Source organism: Cynoglossus semilaevis, chromosome Z (assembly GCF_000523025.1).
Source record: "Cynoglossus semilaevis isolate Cse_v1.0 chromosome Z, Cse_v1.0, whole genome shotgun sequence".
In the NCBI taxonomy this organism is placed as follows: Eukaryota; Metazoa; Chordata; class Actinopteri; order Pleuronectiformes; family Cynoglossidae; genus Cynoglossus; species Cynoglossus semilaevis.
The window spans coordinates 2,420,909-2,441,379 of NC_024328.1; the positions used below are offsets into that span (position 1 = coordinate 2,420,909).

General features: G+C 39.3%; 1 protein-coding gene across 1 annotated transcript; it reads left to right on the forward strand.

The window, feature by feature from the left end:
• Positions 1 to 235: 235 nt before the first annotated feature.
• On the forward strand, positions 236 to 19,896 carry bicdl1 (BICD family like cargo adaptor 1). Its single transcript, XM_017030642.2, is given in 12 exon segments — positions 236 to 939; positions 942 to 1,054; positions 2,731 to 2,946; positions 8,458 to 8,574; positions 9,212 to 9,223; positions 10,749 to 10,895; positions 11,795 to 11,974; positions 12,459 to 12,677; positions 13,718 to 13,861; positions 13,954 to 14,084; positions 14,434 to 14,554; positions 16,624 to 19,896. Coding segments are annotated over 12 exon segments (1,863 nt in total). The 5' UTR covers positions 236 to 644; the 3' UTR covers positions 16,792 to 19,896.
• The last annotated feature ends 575 nt before the right edge of the window (positions 19,897 to 20,471 follow it).

Below are 20,471 nucleotides of genomic sequence, written 5' to 3' on the forward strand. Positions count from 1 at the left end.
TTGGTGAAATTCATCATGCAGGATAATTCTGATCGAAGGGCTTCAGCCCTCGGTCACAGATGAGTGTGCATGTGTGTGCGTAAGAGAGAGAGAGAGAGAGAGAGAGAGAGAGAGAGAGAGAGAGAGAGAGAACCCACCAAAATATGGCACTATCGTTTTCAGCCAATCGGATCAGTTTGTAACAGGTTGCAGCTCGCGTCACAGATATCGTGGCGGGNNGGAAAGAGGTTGAAAAGAGGCATCCGGGACGCGCTCATCTGTTTCATTGGGAAATGGCACCGGTGTAACCGAACATAATGGGGAACCCGGGACTCCGAGACAGCGTGGACCCTGACCGACCGAACGCTCCTCAGAGCTCAACAATTCGATTGATCCCAGGATAAAGAAAACTGCGTCTGTGTCTGTGCTGTGTTTCCATTTATAAACAGACAGCAGCAGGAGCTGTGATTCGAGCTTCACTGGGAGAGAGCGACGTGAGTAATCAGGATCCAACTTGGAATTTGGAGCGTGATGGATGGATCGTCGATAAGAAGCAGCTCCGGTCAGTCCAGCCGAATCAGAGCAGGGTGGGTTCATCCTGACTAAAAAAAAAAAAACCTCCTCGGTTCTTCTCATCTGTTGGCTTCTTCTCGGTCCGGGCGACGATGTCCGCCTATTGCCTTGACCTGCAGACGTCTGCCGCGGTTTCAGCACCACTCGAGCTGGACAGCGACTGCATGGAGCCCCGGGACTCTCCCGGCTCCGGGGATCAGGAACTCGGCGGCGGCTTCCAGCCTCACCCGCTGCGGAACCCCGGCTCTGGAGGCCTTGGTATGGCCCTGGAAGAGGAGCTGGCCATGCTGACCCGTGACAGGAGCAACGAGGACGGGGAGGAGAAGCTGCTATCGCCGGAGCTGGAGACGCCTGTTGTGGGTCACAACGCAGATTTACTGTCGCTCTTCCNNAGAGAGACTTGGTTTTAGCTGCTAAACTGGGAAAAGCTTTACTAGAGAGGAACCAAGACTTGACGAAGCAATATGAGAAAATGCACAAAGACCTCAATGAGAAATTAGAGGTAAAATTAAAAAAAGAAAATGTTACTTAATGTACGTTCAGTGCTGTCACAAGTCTATTTCTGCTTTGGCCCGAAAAAGATGATAATCCTATAATGAAGTTCGAGTCATCACAGTGTAAACAGAGAACTGGGACGAGTGCAGCCTGTGGAGCTTCTTAACAAACATTTGAAACTGTTTCCACTCCTTCATTATGACTTTTGTTATAATATTAGAGAAAAGCTCGTTTGTGTTCATAGCATTTATTTTAAATTAAGTTGCTAACAATTATTAGTCACACTTTTAACTAGTGTTAATAATACTTTAGTTTGATTATGCTGACTAAGGGGTTTATCTGTAAATGTAAACTACTGCTAATTTAAGATCACTCCACTCTCTTTAAACTATTAACATACATTATGCTAATGTTCAGACATTTATATTCATATATATATAATATTTTGTTTTAACGATGAGTTATTTTTTGAAGGGTTATTTGTTTGCTGTCTTTCTGTTGCTTTGTCACAATTCAAGCTATGTTTGCACATCCCCATGCAGTTATTCTTATCTTAACCTGTCCTAACAACTTTAACCTGGTTCTTTATTATCGTCTAAATCTTAATTGTAGTCATATGTCCTATTTTCTATTTCCTTTAACTACTGTTTTCTTTTTACACTTTCATTTGTGTTTTGATTTACATTGAACCCCCTTAAACAACATTTTACAATCTTCTAGCATCATAATGAGTCAACAGACTGTCTTAGGCTTTTCCCAATGTTTTTTTTTATTATTTGTTCAAGAGTGGGTGGTTTTGATTTAATTAAATAGATTGTTAAGCACTAAATACAGTAGTGTAGTTGCTCTGAGCTTAATTAATTAATTAATGTCTTGAGTTTTCACACACACAAAATGTGTCAGGCACAGGAAATTATATGTCTGCTAAATAGAAATAGACAACAACAGTCACTGTAATTCTGAATTTAAGTGACATGACCACTGTGAGCATGTGTGTCTGAGATACTTTGGTATACAATTAACACAGAAAGGTCCACATCTGAGGTGTTGTTTTTATTAATACGGACAAACACGTGGCCTGTAACACAAAGACTAATCCTGTGCCTGTCCTCAGCCTGTCAGCTGTACATCTGTTGAGCACTTTGATCCATATTCATTCTGCCGGTGCAGCTCAGGGAATAAGGCTCCTCCTGGTTATTAATGATGTTGTCACAGCTCTTGATACCGGGTCCTGAGAGCTGTCCATGTTTTTCGCTCTTGTTCTGAATCTCTTTGATTCGTCTCCATGACTGGTTTTGTGCCCAAAGATGGAAACACTGAGCACAAAGATGTCAGCTGCTCCTGCTCTAATAATAATAACAACAACAACAACACACCTTAGATCTAGAAAGGAACAGCCCCAGAGCATCTGCAGAAGAACGTCATATCATCTCAACTTTTAGGTTTTTTCCTGCTCTTGCAAATATTCATTAAAAAGACTTGACAACATGTTCATTATATTCATGTTATATTATATTCAACAGTCAACATATTCTCAGGTTGTTTTTGTTAATTGTTAATAATTATAATCCAGTCATATCAATTAATGAACCACTAGTTCCAGTAACTATACAGACATTTTTATATATGAATCATGTTGAACACAATCTAACGTTGCCTTTTTTCCCTTGTATTGACATGCAGCACTTGGAGCAGGAGAAGCACGAGCTGCGACGGCGTCTGGAAAGTCGAGAAGGCGAGTGGGAGGGGCGCGTTGCCGAGCTGGAGACGGACGTCCAGCAGCTTCAGGAAGAGCTGGAGAGACATCAGGTTCAGCTAAGAGAAGCGGACAGGGACAAGACCAAGGCCATTAGTGAGCTCTCTGAACAGAACCATAGATTGCTGGAGCAACTTAGCAGGGTAAGTAAGGAACTGCTTGTGTGTGTGAGTGAGTGTGTGTTTGCTAAGTGAGGCATGAGTTGAAGGTATAAAGTTGGTTTAACTGCTTGTATAGTCATTTCACTTTTCTTGTTTTTTGTGTTACTCTTGAAGTTAGTGGATGAAAGATGAGTCTTCATACTGAACTTTATAATCTGGCTCCACCTCACTACTTTTGGACACGGGATATAAACCTAAGGTGCTGGCTCCAAAAAATAAATAACTGGATTCTTCTTTATCTCTAATATACAAAGCTTCATAAACAGCAGTAGATGAACCATGGGAGGGTGCGGTCTTACACACATACACACCACATTTCCGTGTGGTCTACTCTGCAGGTCTTTCAGTCCACCTCCTGAGCGGCTGACATTATATAGGTTGCTCAGCCAAGTGGAGGGTCATCGTTCCCTGGAGCATCAGGGTTTTCCCCCCTCCTTTCAGCCTACTTTATCCCACTAACGTCACCTGAATTCTGCCGACTCATCAGTATGAAAATGGAGGTTCCAGGTTTTATTCTGAATATTTTAAAATGATTGGAGTAAAAACTTACGCAATAGCATTATGCACATTGACAGGTAATTTGATTGCAGCCTAGTTTGACTGGCAAGGTAAAGAATAAACAAAATGGAAGGGATTTGAGAAATTAGAGTACACACTGTACACAAATGAATATACAGGACGAACAAATGAAGTCAACGTTAGACTCTCTTTGGTGTAAGATTTGAAGACGTCAAATTTGATGCACAGGGCTGCTACCAATCAAAGCACAAGCTTTGCAGATCTAGCTTTTTAATCACGTCCATCCACACCAGGACAGGGACAAGTAATGCATGCAGAGTAGACAAAGGTACAGTACACAGAAATTAGTTGCTTGACTTGGTTAAAAAAAAAAAGAAGCTAATGTTGCTTTGCTCACGGTCCTACAGGGCAAGGAATGCTGTTTGTCTGAGTTTATGAGGTGAGATATAATAATATAGTTTGATGTATTTTTTATTCTGTGACCTGGTTAAAACCATTTACATAATTAGATAATTATTTTAGATTAATTATTATTAATAATTAAACATCTAAATGTTTTAATCTTCTAATACGGAAGAAAGTGTGTGAAGCTGTGACTTTTTGGATGTAATGACACGCCTGGCGGAGCAGGGTGAATGCCACGACTGCTGCCACAGCTGCCCAGAGCTGTTTACACACAGTCTGTACAGGTGCTAATGATAACTCCATCAGTACAGTGGTCCATGGTAACACTCACACTTCTGGGTATTGTTTTACCTCTAGAGAGAAAAAAAAAACATGATCTGCTGCTGGGTACATACTGTTCAGACAGGAGACTGATTCCAGGCCCCACTTCACCACAGTGCGCAGCAGCATCTCCTCCTCCACCTGTGTCATTACCAGATTAAAACAGCCTGCAGCTCCATTGTTCTACCACCACCTCTTCATAACCAGCACAGGTTGTCAGTCGCTGTCTAGATTGCAGCAAAAAAACAGACACTTAGTAAAATTAAAATGCATTTAATCTAACTGAAACCTGTTTGAAGGAAATCCATTAAGATATGTTCTGAAAGTGGTCTGCATTATACTTTGTGAATGGGGGGATTAAGGTGGGGTAAACATCTTGTTGCCCCAAAGACTTACTAGAATTCATTAGATTTAATTGACTCTATTGATCCAGATGATTTAGAGCAGGCAGAGAGAAAAACCTGCTGGGTAATAGAATTAATTGGGTCAAGCCCAGTGTTTTTGCTCTCTCTCTCTCTCTCTCTTTAACTCTGGGTTCATTGGCTCATTGCTTAGCAATGGGCTGTGACTAAGTAATGATATCTGTTGTAGGAGAAAGACCCACACAGTTTAAACGATAGTTCTCTAACCTTTTATAAACTTATAATCAAGCCTGGTAGTTTTGGAAACGTATTCATTAAAACTACCATAACAACAAATCTGGAGGCCTGGAAACATGAGATTGATGTCTGTGATTGGTGACACTGACGTGAGTCATGGAAACTAATCGTCATCTTTTACAAAGAAGAGCAATGCCTCACTTGTTAACCCTTTTAACCCCTAGACCCAATGTGTCTTTGTGTCTGTGTGTGTGTGTGTGTGTGCGTGCATGAGTATGTGTGCGTGTGCATGTTCCTGTACTGCATGACTTGTGTCAACTTTTCCTCATATTCATTAATACTCATATTCTGGGACAAAATTAAAATCATTGCAAGGACAAACGGTGTGTATAAAAATGTGAAGGACAAGGGTTAACACGGTCTCTTAATTGGCTATAGTGTATTGACCTTGCTGGAGAAGACAGGAAGTGATGTAAGACATGCAGTTAATCCAACTGTTAAAAGGGGATTGGGCTATAATCCCCTCTAATTCCATGTCTTGCCATATGCATATATTTGAAAAACAAAGTGAACTGAACTGAACTCCAAAGTATACACTGACTGATAAATCGCTCTAGATCCATTTCATATAACAGTGTGTGTGTGTGTGTGTGTGTGTGTGTGTGTGTATGAAGTTTTGTTTCTTATTCTGCACCCTTTTCCACTGTTAGTGATGTTTATCTAATAGTGACCAAACGGGTTGGTTGATCAACAGTGTTTGGAGATTAGTTTACAGCTGCATGCTAAACATCATGATTCTAATGACCAACCCAAACCCAGATAAATAAGGTGAGGTCATGTCAGCAAAGACAAAAAGTCCACATTTGATTTTAAAAGAATGTTTTAATGACAGAAGGTCACTTGTGCCAAACTGCAGTGGTCAGTCAGCCTTCAGGTTGACCAGTCTTCTGTCTTCATTACCTGCGCTGTGGCTTAGAGGATTTGTTATGTAACCTCCTCAAAGTGGGATTGCCCCTCCTCTTCCTCTTCCTCCTCCTCCTCCTGCTCCTCCTCCTTCTCTTCCTCTTCCTCTTCCTCTTCCTCTTCCTCCTCCTCTTCCTCCTCCTTCTCCTCCTCCTCCTTCTCTGACTCTCGACCATGCAGTTCCCTGAGAGAATGATAAAAGAGAGCATGAAAAGCTCTGAGACCGCAAGTCACCACTCCACCAATAACATAACCTCCTGGCTGCCATGACAACCGCCAGAGTGACATGCAAATTGTAGCCTTGCTATGTTGTTTCCATGGGAATGCGCTGTAGTCACAGGAGTATAGTTTAGGTGAAGACCTATGATGCACCTGGAGCAAACACAGAACAGTAACTCAATCAACATGATAGGATTGAAGTTTTGTGATGACTCATCCTTCTCTCCTGCCCGCCCATCTGTGAATAGTGATGTGTGTGTCTCCTCTTTTTGTTAAAGTTTTACTGTACCTTACTACCCGAAAGTATTCAGACTTTAAAGAACTTCTAGGAAGTTCAGCTCATTGGGCCAATATTACTGTTTATTAGATTATTCTATTAAAAGAAACAGAAACAGGTTTTTATTATGCACTTTAAGTAGTAGTTAGGACTTATGATACATTATGATACACATGTCTACGACAGCTGTCAATCACCAATGTCTGACCATGGTGACAATATGACCAGAGTACTCAACAAGGCTCACCCTGTTCTATGGAGCTGTACACCCTCAACAATTCTTGAGCCAAAGCATGTTAAAATGTTTTAGAAACATCAGGTTATGAGTATGAGACAGTAGTACTGCTGCTCCTCAGACTTTTATTTACTACGTAAAGTACATTAAACTGTATAAGTTCATTAAACTGGTGTCAGAGAAACCAGTCTGGTCTGACCTGCTCTTCCCAACACTTCATGGGCAGATTAAGAGACTTTCTACCTACCAGACCAGCTGCAGTCGACTGGTAATTTTATATATGACCTCAGTCTGTCTGATTGTGGGGTCAGTGGGTCAATGGTCACATGACTGACTACGACTGGTCTCTGCAGGAGACTTTACCGGCTGCACATCTGTTGAGCTGAGCAAACAGCTGTTCACTTTAAACACATCCGGTTATAAATACATCTAAAGATATACTGATGCCAAGTAATGCAACACAGGATGTCTGTCCACAGTGTTACTACATGTTACAATGTTAACACGAGACACTTTATTTGTTTTTATTTACAGATTTATTATATTATAATTCTTATAAATCTTTGTGTATTGGAGTACAAGTGATTGTTTATGTTTTGGATTCATTTACCAACTGCTTTACTACAAAAAGAAAACCCCTAACCACACCCTTACGAAGTGATAACTCTGACCTCAGAGCCCTCGTGGAGGACTATTGGCACAGGTGATCCATTAATGATTTATGCTCTTCGGTGAAGAACCGGGGCAGCAGTTGCTATATGCATAGTCTCTCCCATCTCAGCAGCTGAAGCTTGTAACTCCTTCAGAGTAGTCCTAGGGGTCTTGGTTGCTTCTCTCACTAGTCTCCTATTTGCACGGTCACTTAGTTTACGAGGGCGGCCTGATCAAGGCAGATTCACACAAGTGCCATATTCCTTCCATTTCTTGATAATGGATTTCACTGAACTCTGGGGGATGTTCAATGCCTTGGAATGTTTTTTTTTTTGTATCCATCCCCTGAATTGTACTTCTCAATCACCCTTTCCCTGAGTTGCTTGGAGCGTTCTTCTGTCTTCATGGTGTAATTGTGGCCAAGAATACTGATCCACCAGTCTGGACCATTCGGACACAGGTGTTTTATACCTCAATCACTTGAAGCACACCCACACCACTCAGGTCATCTTCATTTCACTAATTGTGAGACTATTGGCAAGAATTTGATGGACCTCTATTGAATTAGACCATTAACTAAAGGGGGTGATTAATTATGCAAACAATTATATTTCTTTATATATTTTTATTTCATTGACATTATTTTGTAGAAATCTGTTTTCACTTTGACATTAAAGAGTTTTTTCCAATAAATTCTTGTGTCAAAAAAGCCAAATTTTATTGCCATGATTGATTTATGAAAGCTCTAAAAGGGTAAAACATCCAAGGGGGTGAATACTTATGATAGGCACTGTATATGTATTATTGATTTTTCTGATTTTGAGGAAATCCTGGAAACTTAGTCCAGCTAACGTAACCTTGACTTATTTGGTTTTCAAATAAATGTACCTCTTGTGATGCTTGCTGAGCGGTGGAAATATGAGTCAGGTTGAGGATGCTGCCGTTGCCATGGCAATCATGGATAGAGCGTTAGCAATACTGATTCCTGAGTATAGTTTTGAGTTAATGAAGGCCAACCAGAAACTGAGAGTTTCTGCTCCCACATGTCCAATAAAGTTTAAATAATGCAGCTCTATTAGGTCAGAGTGAAGGCTCTCCAAAAGCACAATGACAGTGAAGTAACACAGAGCTTTTAGGAACTCGTACTACAGAGGAAGTGAGCAGCAAGGCAGAGCAACTGAGTGTGTGGTATAATAAATAATATTCTTTCTCTTCACTAAAGGTGTGTGGGATTACTGTGAATAAAAAGCAGACCTGTGTGAGGTGAACACTGTTGACCTGTGGTGTGTTTCATGTGTGTACAGGCTGCAGAGGTGGAGAAGCAGCTGTCCACTCAGGTCCATACACTACGGGATGATTTCAGGGAGAAGAGTTTGTCTACAAGTCAACACATGACACGGCTGGAGACTCTACAGGCTGAGGTGAGACACTACAGCTTTTTATCCTCTTCTATGCCATAATATAAACTATAAATACAAAAATCTACACCAACTCCAAAAAACTATATCCGTGGCCAAAGCATTACTCTTCCTATCTCCAGAACGTTCTTATTAGTGTAAAAAAAATTAAAAAAAAAAAATTCAATTACTCAATTTGACTCAAAGAAAAGAATGAGAAAAGAAATTCAGAAAAAATGCCTGATGAATGGCTCAACAAATAGCAATCTGCATGAAATCTAATATTTTTCCGTAATGCATTTTTCACAGGAGGAGGTTTCACGGTTTGATCATCAATATAGATCAAAATATCACATAATTTATTTCATCTTTAATGAGACCCTTACTCTTTGCATTTCAATTAAAACTAAAACTCAGAATACATCAAATAAGATTTTTTTAAAATTATTAACCGCAGATGTATTTTTGGTTGCTGTCAGTCTGAAATATTATCTTCATCAAACTATTATCAATTTTTTTTAAAGTATTTTAACTGGTAATACTGGTCATACTATGATAACATAGCATGTGGTGATGTTTTTTCACAACTTTTTGACAATGAAACATTTTCTCCAGTTTTTACCATGTTTATCTTTTCCTCCTCTTCACTTGTTTGGGGCAGCAAGGGCTAGAAGTGAGTGGTTACTGAACCTTCTCTCTCTCTCTGCATCTGACTGCATGCTGCATGGAATGTCCTGTGAAATATCAGAAACAAGGAATGTATCAGGATTTTTTCCTGCACGAAAACCTACACCCATGTTGTCCAGTGATGAGTTCATCTGAAGTCCAAACATAATGTTGCAGACAAGTGGTTCCAAGTAGAAATTTTCTGAAACACTCATAACTGTTATTATCATGTTTAACTGATCCATCGTGGAACAACTGCAGTCCTTGTTTCCTGGTGTTGTGCATGAAACATCAGTCATTGAGGCCTGGAGTTTGACAATTGTGCTTTAAGAACATTCTTCTCCAAAACTCTCCACCGACATTTTGCTAATTAGCTAGCTTTCTGGGCTAATGTCTGACCTTTTTTCCCCTTGCGGTATGTTATGTCTTGGGTAATGTAATGTGGCTTAGTTGTTAGCATGTTCAAGTGTCTAGGGCTAATCTTTAGCTGTTTTTGGTTAAGCTATTAAAACCTTTTTTTTTTCAAACTTTGGTAACATACTGTAAGGTTTTTGTATACACACACAAAACGGATAATTTTAACAAATTTTACATTTTACTTTTCTTTAAACCTACTTTTTCAAATTTATTTTTGGGAAAGACTTACAATCCGACAAAGGCTGAGCTGTCAAAGCAACTGTTGTTTGAAGTCTCTGACTTGGTTTTTTTTTTTCTTTTTCCTGAATTTATAAAGAGTGCACCAGGCAGCTGACAGCTGAAAGAAATTCATTAACAATTTTATGTCGAGAGTGTAAACAGAGAAGAGAGTTTCCTCTGTAGTTTATCTTTCAAAGCTGAACAGAAAACACCCTGCAGACTGCAGAGACTGTGCTATAATTGGCAGAAAAGGCTTCTGCTCTAAATTTGTCTGAGATGCTGCAGTGTCTGGGTCCTCCCTCTAGTGCTGTACTGTATCTGTATACTGGAGCCATACAGCTATTAGCTTCATTTATGTTAAGACAGTGGCTACTGCAGAACCAAATAACATCCAAAAACACTGATCACAAAAGCTCAGGTGTTTGTGAAGGGAACTGATCCTTATTTTAACTATCAGAAATAGGACAAACAGGCAAGGCAGACAATCTCGTAAGAATTTATCCAGGTTTAATGGAGACACACTGTTCCGGCCACTTAAGACGAAAAAATGGTCTATAAGGAAGAAGCTGTGATGCTGATGGACTGACCTTCACTGAAAGGCTGTAAATGTCAGGGTATTCAGTTGATAGTAACCTCACCAAAACATTCCTGAAGACGAGGGTGGCCACGAACGCCTACATTTTGCTAGGCAACGAACATTCTTCAGAGCAGTGGGAGTCGGTTATAGTCTGGTGTAGGAGCCCAGCTCCACTCACAGACAGACAGAAAAACAACAACAACCTGGCTGATACTCTAACACTTTGTCTCTCCATCTGTATTAATATAGTTTTGTAAAGAAACCAAGACCTTTCTATTCTGTGTTGTTGGAGGCTAACTTTTTCCGTTTGATGTGTTAGATTAAGATGCTTTCAGAGAGGAAAATGGAGCTCGAACACCGCGTTCACGCCGTGCTGGAGGAGAATGAGTTGCTTCAGAGCACAGTGGACGACCTCAGAGAGAGGACGCTGGTGTTAGAGAAGCAGTGCAATGAGAAGGACCTACAGGTAATCGACACGTTACAGAGAAACTGTTAGATCTTCAGTCTCCTCCACCACGTGACTGTTTTATATTTGGTGTTTAAAGTCACTTTCATTGCTTTCAGAGAGCAGTTGTTCAGATATTTACACTATTCATCCCGACCAGTTTGTTTTTCCAACTGGTGGTGACACCAACCATTCATTTTCAAAACCAGCACACACACATATATCGCCTTGAAAATATAGTTAAATATAGTCTTTTTTTGTGGGTTGGCTGCGCTTCTACGTGACAACTTTGGTCATAAATGTCACTTAATGACTGGTTAAGGCTCTTTCTCCAACAGTAAACGATGACAGAGGAAAAGTGCTGATGCAGCTCAACTTTCTGGTTGAATATAATGTAGTTATATATCATTCTGGTCTAAGGAAAATTAAGTTGAGAGTTTTCTTCCATTCACCCCGAGAACTGGGTTGGAAACCGATTGTTTACTGTCACGGTGAGCCATCGACATGGCAGGAAGTAGGCAGGACCCAAATGCAGGACTGGTGCAGGCAGTTTATTTCAAAAATCAAAATTCACAAAATTCACTTCCAAAGACCAGGATAAAAGCATACGCAGAGCCCAGCAGAGCTGAGCACAGCAACAGACTTGACCCACAACACAACACAACACAACACAACACAACACAACACAACACAACACAACACAACACAACACAACACAACACAACACAAGGCCAGAGTGAGGGAGAGAGGTATATATATATATATATATACAAAGAGCAGCAGGTGGCAGGAGTGAGGCTAATTGCAGAGACAGGTGAGTGTGATCACACAGATTACTCCACACAGCAGACAGCAGGAACAGGAGACAGACAGACCTGACAGTTTACACTGTTAAGTTTAGCCTCTTTGGTTTTGTTCAGTTGCGACAGAGCCATCTGGAACTCCGAGAGGTTCAGGTGTCCCATAGACAACTGACCGTCCGACTGGAGGAGTTGACAGAGGAGCACAGTCTGCACAGCATTACACCACACCCATCCAGTCTACTGTGTGAGATAGAGCTGAGCATGGAGCAGGAGGAACAGGAGCAAGAACGGGAGCAGGTATTCATTATCACCTACTCACCTACGCTACAGTTATTCACCTAACACAGTCTTGGATCAGTCACTACTCGATCTGCTGATGGACGATCGGAAGTACAGTTAGTCTTCCTAAAAAAATTAAAAACATTTTTAAATTAATTAGATATTAATTTTTAAGTTTTCAGATTAATAGTTGGAATGGATAAAATTGTAGCAGAAAAAAGTGGCAATAAGTTAAAGAAAGTTATAGCTAAATATCTCAGCATAAAAGACACAGAATGCTAAGCTTTATGTATAACTGAAGCTTTGAAATGGCTAAATGTTAGCAGACAGTACAATTTTGCCATCCTTAATAAACATAAAAAGCCAATGATTGGTTAATAAATGTGTATTCTTTGAGATGTTTACATACCGGTGGTTTAAAGTTAGCCAAAAAATACAAAAATCTTATCATTAGGGGTTTTTTTTTGTATGTATTGTGTAACTGAATCCTATTCTTCTTCAGCTGCGTCTTCAGTTGTGGGAGGCCTACTGTGAGGTCAGGTCACTCTGCTCTCATCTCCGGGGAAACGACATCACGGACTCAGCACTGTCTACCGATTCTTCGATGGATGAGTCCTCAGAGACGTCCTCAGCCAAGGATGTGCCTACAGGAAGCCTCCACATCAGCCTTCTGGAGCTGAGGAGACTCACACAGAACCTGCTGGACGGCAATGAGTCTACGGTAATAAAGTCTACACCTGCTGTGGATAGAAGAATTTCACAAGGCTGATCAGGCAATAACCTGGAGGCCCAAACAGGGCCGATGATTAGGCCCTCAGTGAACTTCAGTGAAGCCCAGACATTTCAGTAAAGTTTTTTTTTTAGACTTGTGGTTATTGTCAGTTAGCTGCTGCTAACAGACAATAACTTTCACTCAGAGTGAAAGAACTAGCTTAATTCCACGTGTTAAATACAGAATGATTTAATTACGAGATCTCCTTGGTTTACAATGTCCTCAACCTACGGTGTTTTGTGATTACGTTGCCATCTCCCATCAATTCATACAGAAAGACTTCTTCATTCAACCTGATGTACGGGGTGAAGACAAATTCCACACAGGAACTAGTTGGCAGCATGGTTGACTACTATATTGTCGCATGATGCTATACGCAGAAGACGGTTTTGTTTACATTAACTGGTTGCATTCCATGTTGGATTGTGCTACAACTACTTTCTTTTGTGTGTGTTGTTTTTCTGAGAACTTTTTGACCTTTGTTGTGGCTTCCAAGCTTAAGTCAGACACTTGATGTTTTTATGTTCTAGAACAGGGGTGTCCACACATTTTAAGCTTGGGAGCTACTTTTCAAATGACCAGGGTAACGTGATCTGCCTACATTGAAAACTATAAATATATATTCACTACTTTGATTAAATGGCTGTAGTTGTATGGCACAATATCATCTGACTCAATACTTCTATGGTCCTTACTTTAGCTCTAGTGATGAGCATCTTAAAATAGAATCAAATCTATCATTTTTAAATTGTTTTGTCTCCTTAAATGAAATTGCTCAGGATCTACCAGCACTTGCTTTGAAATCTACCGGTAGATCCCGGTCTACCTTTTGGACACCCCTGTTCTAGAATATAATGTTACCACTGTGTTTGCGTAGGTGAGTGATATAGGTACAGTTCTGAGTTCTTACTTAGGTTGAAAATCGAGTATTGTCATGATGTATTGTAAGGGTGTTCTATTGTGTCATTGTTTGTATTGTGTGTTGACAGGGTTCACGGCGCAGTGATGAGGAGGCGTTGGAGGAGCAGGTGAGAAAGTTGGGAGAAGAACTGAGGGAGGTTAGGGAGCTGTATGAAGCTGCACAGCAGAGAACTTGCTGCAGTGAAGGAGAGGTGCTGCAGCTGCACAATCAGGTACCAGCGGTTGCACCTGGATGTGGATGTAATGATGTTGGGTTGTGTGGTTTGTGATGTAGGACACTTTGTATTATCAATCTTACCCACAGATGGCACTTCTCTCCGTGGAGATGTGTTCTCTACAGGAGGAGAACAAGCAGATGAGGACAATGGCTGAAGTTCGAGAACCCAGCGAACAGCTCCAGAGCGCCATCCGAGACAGGGATGAAGCCATAGCCAAGTAAGATCACATGGAGTATAAAAATGTCCACTTAGAAATTCTTGTCGGTGACTTTTCATATATGAAGAAAAGTGTTATTTAAAATGAATTGCAGGAGTAAAGATAGGCTGAAGCTTAAATATATGTAATAATTAACTTAATTCACTTATTTATTATATGTATGTGATGATTAACTACAGTGAAGATAAGTCAAGTAAACCAAAAAACTTTGGGGTTTTTTGTTGTTCCTTCTTTATGAAATTAGGTTGAATTGAATGAGTTTTTTTTGTTTAGCAAAATAAATAACATGTGGCACAAGCTGAGCTTTTTCTAAAGATAATAATCATTCATCCATCTTTGTCTCTTTCAGAAAAAAAGCAGTGGAGATGGAACTGGCCAAGTGTAAAATAGACATTATGTCTCTGAATAACCAGCTTTTGGATGCCATCCAGCAGAAGCTTAACCTGTCGCAGCAGCTGGAAGCCTGGCAGGTGAGTCCAGAGCTTTTAAATGTCATTTAAATGGTTAAACAATTCTCCTGGGTTTTATTGAAATTATCTTTCTTCAACAGAATGCATAAAATTATNTCAATACTATTTGTATCCCAATATACGTATATATTTATATTCAAAACTTAGCCACTTAGCTCTGGCTATGTTTTGTATATAAAATAGAATCTCTGTAGTAAATACAATGCACTATTATAATTTAGAGAGACAGACAGACAGACAGCTGGATAGATGTATAGATAGACAGAACTTTATTAATTCCTCAGAAGTTACCTTTGGGAAATTTAGGCTCCAGTAGCAGTACAGCAACAAAACAGTAAAAACACACAAATGGGTAAAATACAAACACAAACATTAGTAGCAGCACACTTGTCAATGACAGTGGGAAAACCTAGTAGATTAGTAGAAGTAGATAGATAGCGTTAGTAGTATTAGTAGGTAATTATAGTTGCCGTGTGTAGTGTTGTTGATTGTAATCTCAATTATTATTTACTATTATATTTGAATTATACCATTATTAACAATTACTACACAATACTAATTTAACAGAGAGACTAGCAGAACTAGTATAGTTATAAGATGTTAAGTGAACAGGTATATAAATAGTTTAAATTTAAAAGTGTAAGAAAGAAAACATTTTAAATATTCAGTGTGAGGACACTGTCACTCCTCTCCTCTCCTGTCCTGTCCTGTCCTCACCTCGTCTCCTTACCTCACCTCACCTCCCTAACTAGCAGCTCTTCTTCTCTCTTCCCCCCTGCCCACAGTTTGCCTCCTCAGGGCTCTTTACTGTTTGGCTCTTGTGGTTTCTGATCTAGTGGCCTTTCTCAGCTTCTGTACCACCCTCTCTCCCCTGTGGTACCTCCCCCCACCTGCCTTAGAGGTGAGACCAAGCGTGCCACCTTTACTTTTTACTAACTCCACTCCTGTGCCATGCTGAGCCATTCCATGCCACTGTTGAACGCCTCAGTTGAAATCCAAACTCATCCAAACTCAAACTATCATAATCCATCACTCTGATATTATCCTGATAGTCCATGACCACCTGCTTTTGTACTGTGTTCACAAACCTGCACTGTGTTCATTTAATGAGTAATGATGTATTCACTGTGATCACAACCATAGACTGTATTTAGGAAATGGACACGAACCGTCCAAGTGCAAAACTAAAACTGAGAAACAACAAAGGTTATTTCCAATTAAGTTGGTCTGTTTTATTGACAGAATAAATATATCCCTAAAAAAACAAACAGAGTTTTAACCTCTTAAAATGTAACACTGAAAGTATGGTTGCATAGTGTATCCATTAGCATGTCTGCCTTGCAAGCAGACAGGAGAGAGACCTAGGTTCCATTCCCAGAGGAACCACATATCCCAAATGGCACCTCCTGTGGCAGCCAGTTGTAATCACTCACACTGTGGATTTTCTAATATGGGACAAATAAGGGACTCAATTATTAATATGCTATTGGGAAAGTGTCACTGCAAAGAGCTTTAGATAATGTTGGGACATGGAACTATTAGGAGGTGATGTGGGGTCACCAAAAATTGATGCTGCTACTAAATTTTAAAAAGAAGTTATTATTTATTTGGTGGGGACTGCCCTGATTTGAAGTTGTAAGTCTTTTTTCAAAGTGAATATCAGTTTTGTTGGAAGTAAGTAAAGTGTTTATTTTCACTGAATGTTATGGAGTGCAGGGGCTCAGCAACAGCTCTATGTTCCATAAAGGAGCACTTTAGAAAAAGAACCACTGGATAAAGTATCTATTCACCGCCCATTTGTCATGTAAACATTTTCAGGTCAAAACCAGATGCTGGGCATCAGTCACAACTAGGTATTTAATCAATCAAATACAGCTTTTATTAGTCTGGGGAGGAAGTACAGGGACAAACATGAAATGCCGCTGGAGGATCCAGCTTGGGCTTCCAGTCCAAGATCTGTGACATTTGGGCCATGCAAAGAACCTGAATAATTTTACATTTTAAACATGACTGATTTTTAAATTCTAACCCTCTTCTACTCTAATCCACGTTTCTGTCCACAAATTCAGGATGACATGCACAGAGTGATTGACCAGCAGCTAATGGACAAACACCAGGACGAGTGGCAATCCCGCCCATCAAGGTCAATGCGGCCCCATGGTGGTCACTCCTCCAGACAGGTTCGTCACAGTTCCAACCAGGACAAGAGACTTTTCTCTTTTTTCAAAAAGAACTGAGCGTTGTCGGACTGACACCAGACGGAGATGACAGAAGGAGACAGAGACAGTTGTGGAGGATCAGGCGGGAGAAACAACGTAGCACTTGGGGGATGCCCCATACAGCCAGCCAAAAACAGGGCAGTGACACAGTAAGGTTGAGGTTTGGCAGGGGGGTGTCATTTTGCACTTTATCTGTTCCATTGCTTTTCTTCTGACTCACTGCTGAGTTGTCGTCTGTACAGACACTGACAAATTTCCTCAGAGGCTTTGGCTCTACTCCCCTCCCCATCCCTATATAGACAGATACCAGACTTAGTAGAACAACAACAGGGTCACAAGGTTTACCTCCATACAGGAGGGTCTTCTTGTAGTGCCTCAAACCATTTCTTTAACCCACTGCCAACTCCTGCACAGAGGGGAACATGACATACACAAACACACACGTCTACTGTATACATGCATACAGACCCTCACACACAAATACACTGTTTTTGGTGTGCATCATGATTGGGCCAGAGTTTCTGGGGAAATATGGGGGTCATGTGGTTTTTGGCGATAAGGTTACCTCTCAGGTTTATTCATGTGTCAGAATCTTCAGAACATAAACTACAGTTTCACATATCAGCACCACAGCAGAGGGTATTTTTGATACAAAGAAAATATATTTTAGAAACTACGCGTTGTTTTCGTTATCCATACAGAGAATTCTTTGTCATAAACTTTTGCACAGATAAACATACTACTTTTGCACACTACTAGAGCAAAGATTTTTTCTCTCAAGAAAGATATGCATGACCCAAGACACTAATGTTGCACATAAATTATGTTTTATATTTGTCATTTATACAGAGTCTATAACAAATGTGTGGGGCTAGAAGAGTTCTAAAGGACAGTGACTATTGAGTTACAATAATACTACAATAAAAACAATATGAACATTTAAATTAAAAAAAAAGAAAATCTGATATGGATATGATCTGGATATTGCAGTGATATTTGTCCTTTATGTTTATCATTTTTTTCCTGGGCACGTTAGCTTAATTTAGAAAACATCAGACCAAAGTGTTTTTATTCTAGTCAAAGTTATTTCTAAAACATCTTTACATTGTGAGTGAACTAGAAAGCACTTGGAAGCAGGAAAATCAGCATTATACATGTTCTAAACTGCGTTTGAGTTCATACTAACGTCCTGGTCTCACGTCAGGCCCAACCCTAGGTATATGTGTTGCCTTATGTTACAAATGAGCGCCATATTAAAACTACTACTTATGTACTTGTAAACAACGACCACTAGCGTTCACAATGGGTACAGCGCTTTATAGTTAATCATTTATATTTGAAACATTGTAAGTGAACCGAAACCCGTCCTAGGAGGTACCACAAATTCTTCATCTATAAATAAGATAGATAAATGTTAGTAGACATACAGAATATATTTCCTTCATAATGCACCTTCAATGTATGACAACCAGCACTTTGACTTACATGAGTCCCACATGTGTACAAGTGTTATGTTCTATTCTGACATATGAATAAACCTTTGGGTGACTCTCCTGTAGGACACTTTGCAGTATATTTTCATACATTCATTCTTTTTTTTTTTTTAAGGGATGGACATACAGTTCATGGTGTTGCCCTCATGATATCACTCATCTTTCTAGTTAACCAAATTTAAAAAGAAAAGTTTACATAGAAGCTGGAAATGGAGGAAGAACATACATTTGTGGAAAATTTAATTTTATGCTTTATGGAGGTTAGCCAGAAAAGTTAAAACATCAATAAAGACATAACAAGAACGTAGCCTGAAAGTTAGCTTAACATTAGCCGACAGTTACCCTTGAATTAGCTAAGGGTTGGCCAAATTGGCAAATTGTATTTATCCCAATTATATTAATAGTCAATAACTAATCAACTAAAACTCCTTACCCTAATTATTTCATTTGAATTAACTTTGATTAATTATCTTAAAGCTAACCCAAAGCTGGATGAAAGTGGGCCAAAACATACATACAAGTAGCATAAATTATATGTTTTATGCTAGTCATTAAAAAAAACTGTTATGTTTATTATCTTTTGAGTATTTTATTTGAATAACCTTGTATTTGATTTTGAAAGTGTTTTGGCTAGGCCTGAGTTCAAAATGTTAAAATGCTTTTATTATTTTCTATGCTATCTATTGGAAAAAGGTGGGTATCGAAAAGGCAGAAGCATAATGATAATATAAACTAATTATATAATTTAAAAGCCTAATGTGCTAAAATGTATAAATAATCTGGGAATCACCGGAGTTCACACATAAATATCTGAGCTAATTTCTTTCCACTACACACAAAAAAAAAATATCTACCTCCATTGTCACAGCTTCAATACTTCACATGCACTTTGATTTTTTTTTTCAAGTAGTCACACTTCCATTTTTTGGTGACATATTTGTGACTCCATCAGTGGATGGTTTGAGTGGACCTGAAATATTGAGAGTTGTGTGTCAGAGAGGCCTCGTGTGTGTCGGCCTGTGTTCAAACTCGTGCAGCAAACCTATGCAGATGTTTCCTCACTTCAGCTGGTTGTTGGTAAAGGATCAACCCAAAGAATGATTTTTACAATAGGTATGAATGAAATCAATATATTTATAAGGAATGTAAAAGCATACATTTTGATTGAGAACTTTAAAAAATATTTTCTAGCGAGAGAGAAATATACACCATTGAGTTGTAGATTGAAATTTATAGATTATTTTCTTGTTTGTGTTACATTATAGAATCACTAACATGCTTTTTTTTTCTCAGTCCTGATGACGTTTGGTCTCACTGTGTGGACTTCGCTGAGTACATTTTTTTATTCAAAGGGGTTTTTGTAGAAATCATTGTCTCTTTTTATAGAAAACTGTTGTGTGTCTCTGTGTGTGTGTGTGTGTGTGTGTGTGTATGCTGTCTGAGATTCTTCTTCTGTCATTAAATATTATTTTCGGAGCTTTTCTTTCAACCCATTCTTTCTCTGCGACAGTGCTTTCATTGACTATTTCAGTTGCAGTGTCAAACTATTCTAAATAGTTTTTCCTTTATTTTATTCGTGTTTTGGAATTTAGTTGTTTTTCTACAAATAAATGACTTTGCAATCCCCTGATTTACTGTTTACTAACTAAAACCACAGTTTTCTTTATGTTGGAGTTATGCTTCTATATGTGACCTGAGATGTCACAATGAAGTAAATACACAGTAAACTGAAGAGGTGTTGCAAAAATAAGACTGAAAAAAAAGAAAGATATATTCTGAAGATACATTTATCTTACTTGAGAAGTAAAAGAATGTCTGTAGGTAATACATTTTCAACAGATGCAATATTTAATTTTCATTAACCTTGTTAAATGGTTACTAGAACTTGGATAGAGGCATGCACTCAATATATATATTTGTCAAAGTTAAACTTAAGTTGACCCTTTTATTTCAGCATTTATGTTTACAGTGTCATGGACATAATTGGCAGCCATCAATTATTCTCAAAGGCTAAAAAACCCTACTAGAATCGGTAAACCTCAATTGTTAAAAAAAAAAAAACTACTAGAAACCCCAGTCCAGTCCAGTCCAGTCCAGTCCAGTCCAGTCCAGTCCAGTCCAGTCCAGTAGGACAAAGGTAGGTACAAAGGTACAATCTTTATGTTTCTCATTAAATAAGAGCATTTTTTTTAAATTATAGAAAAC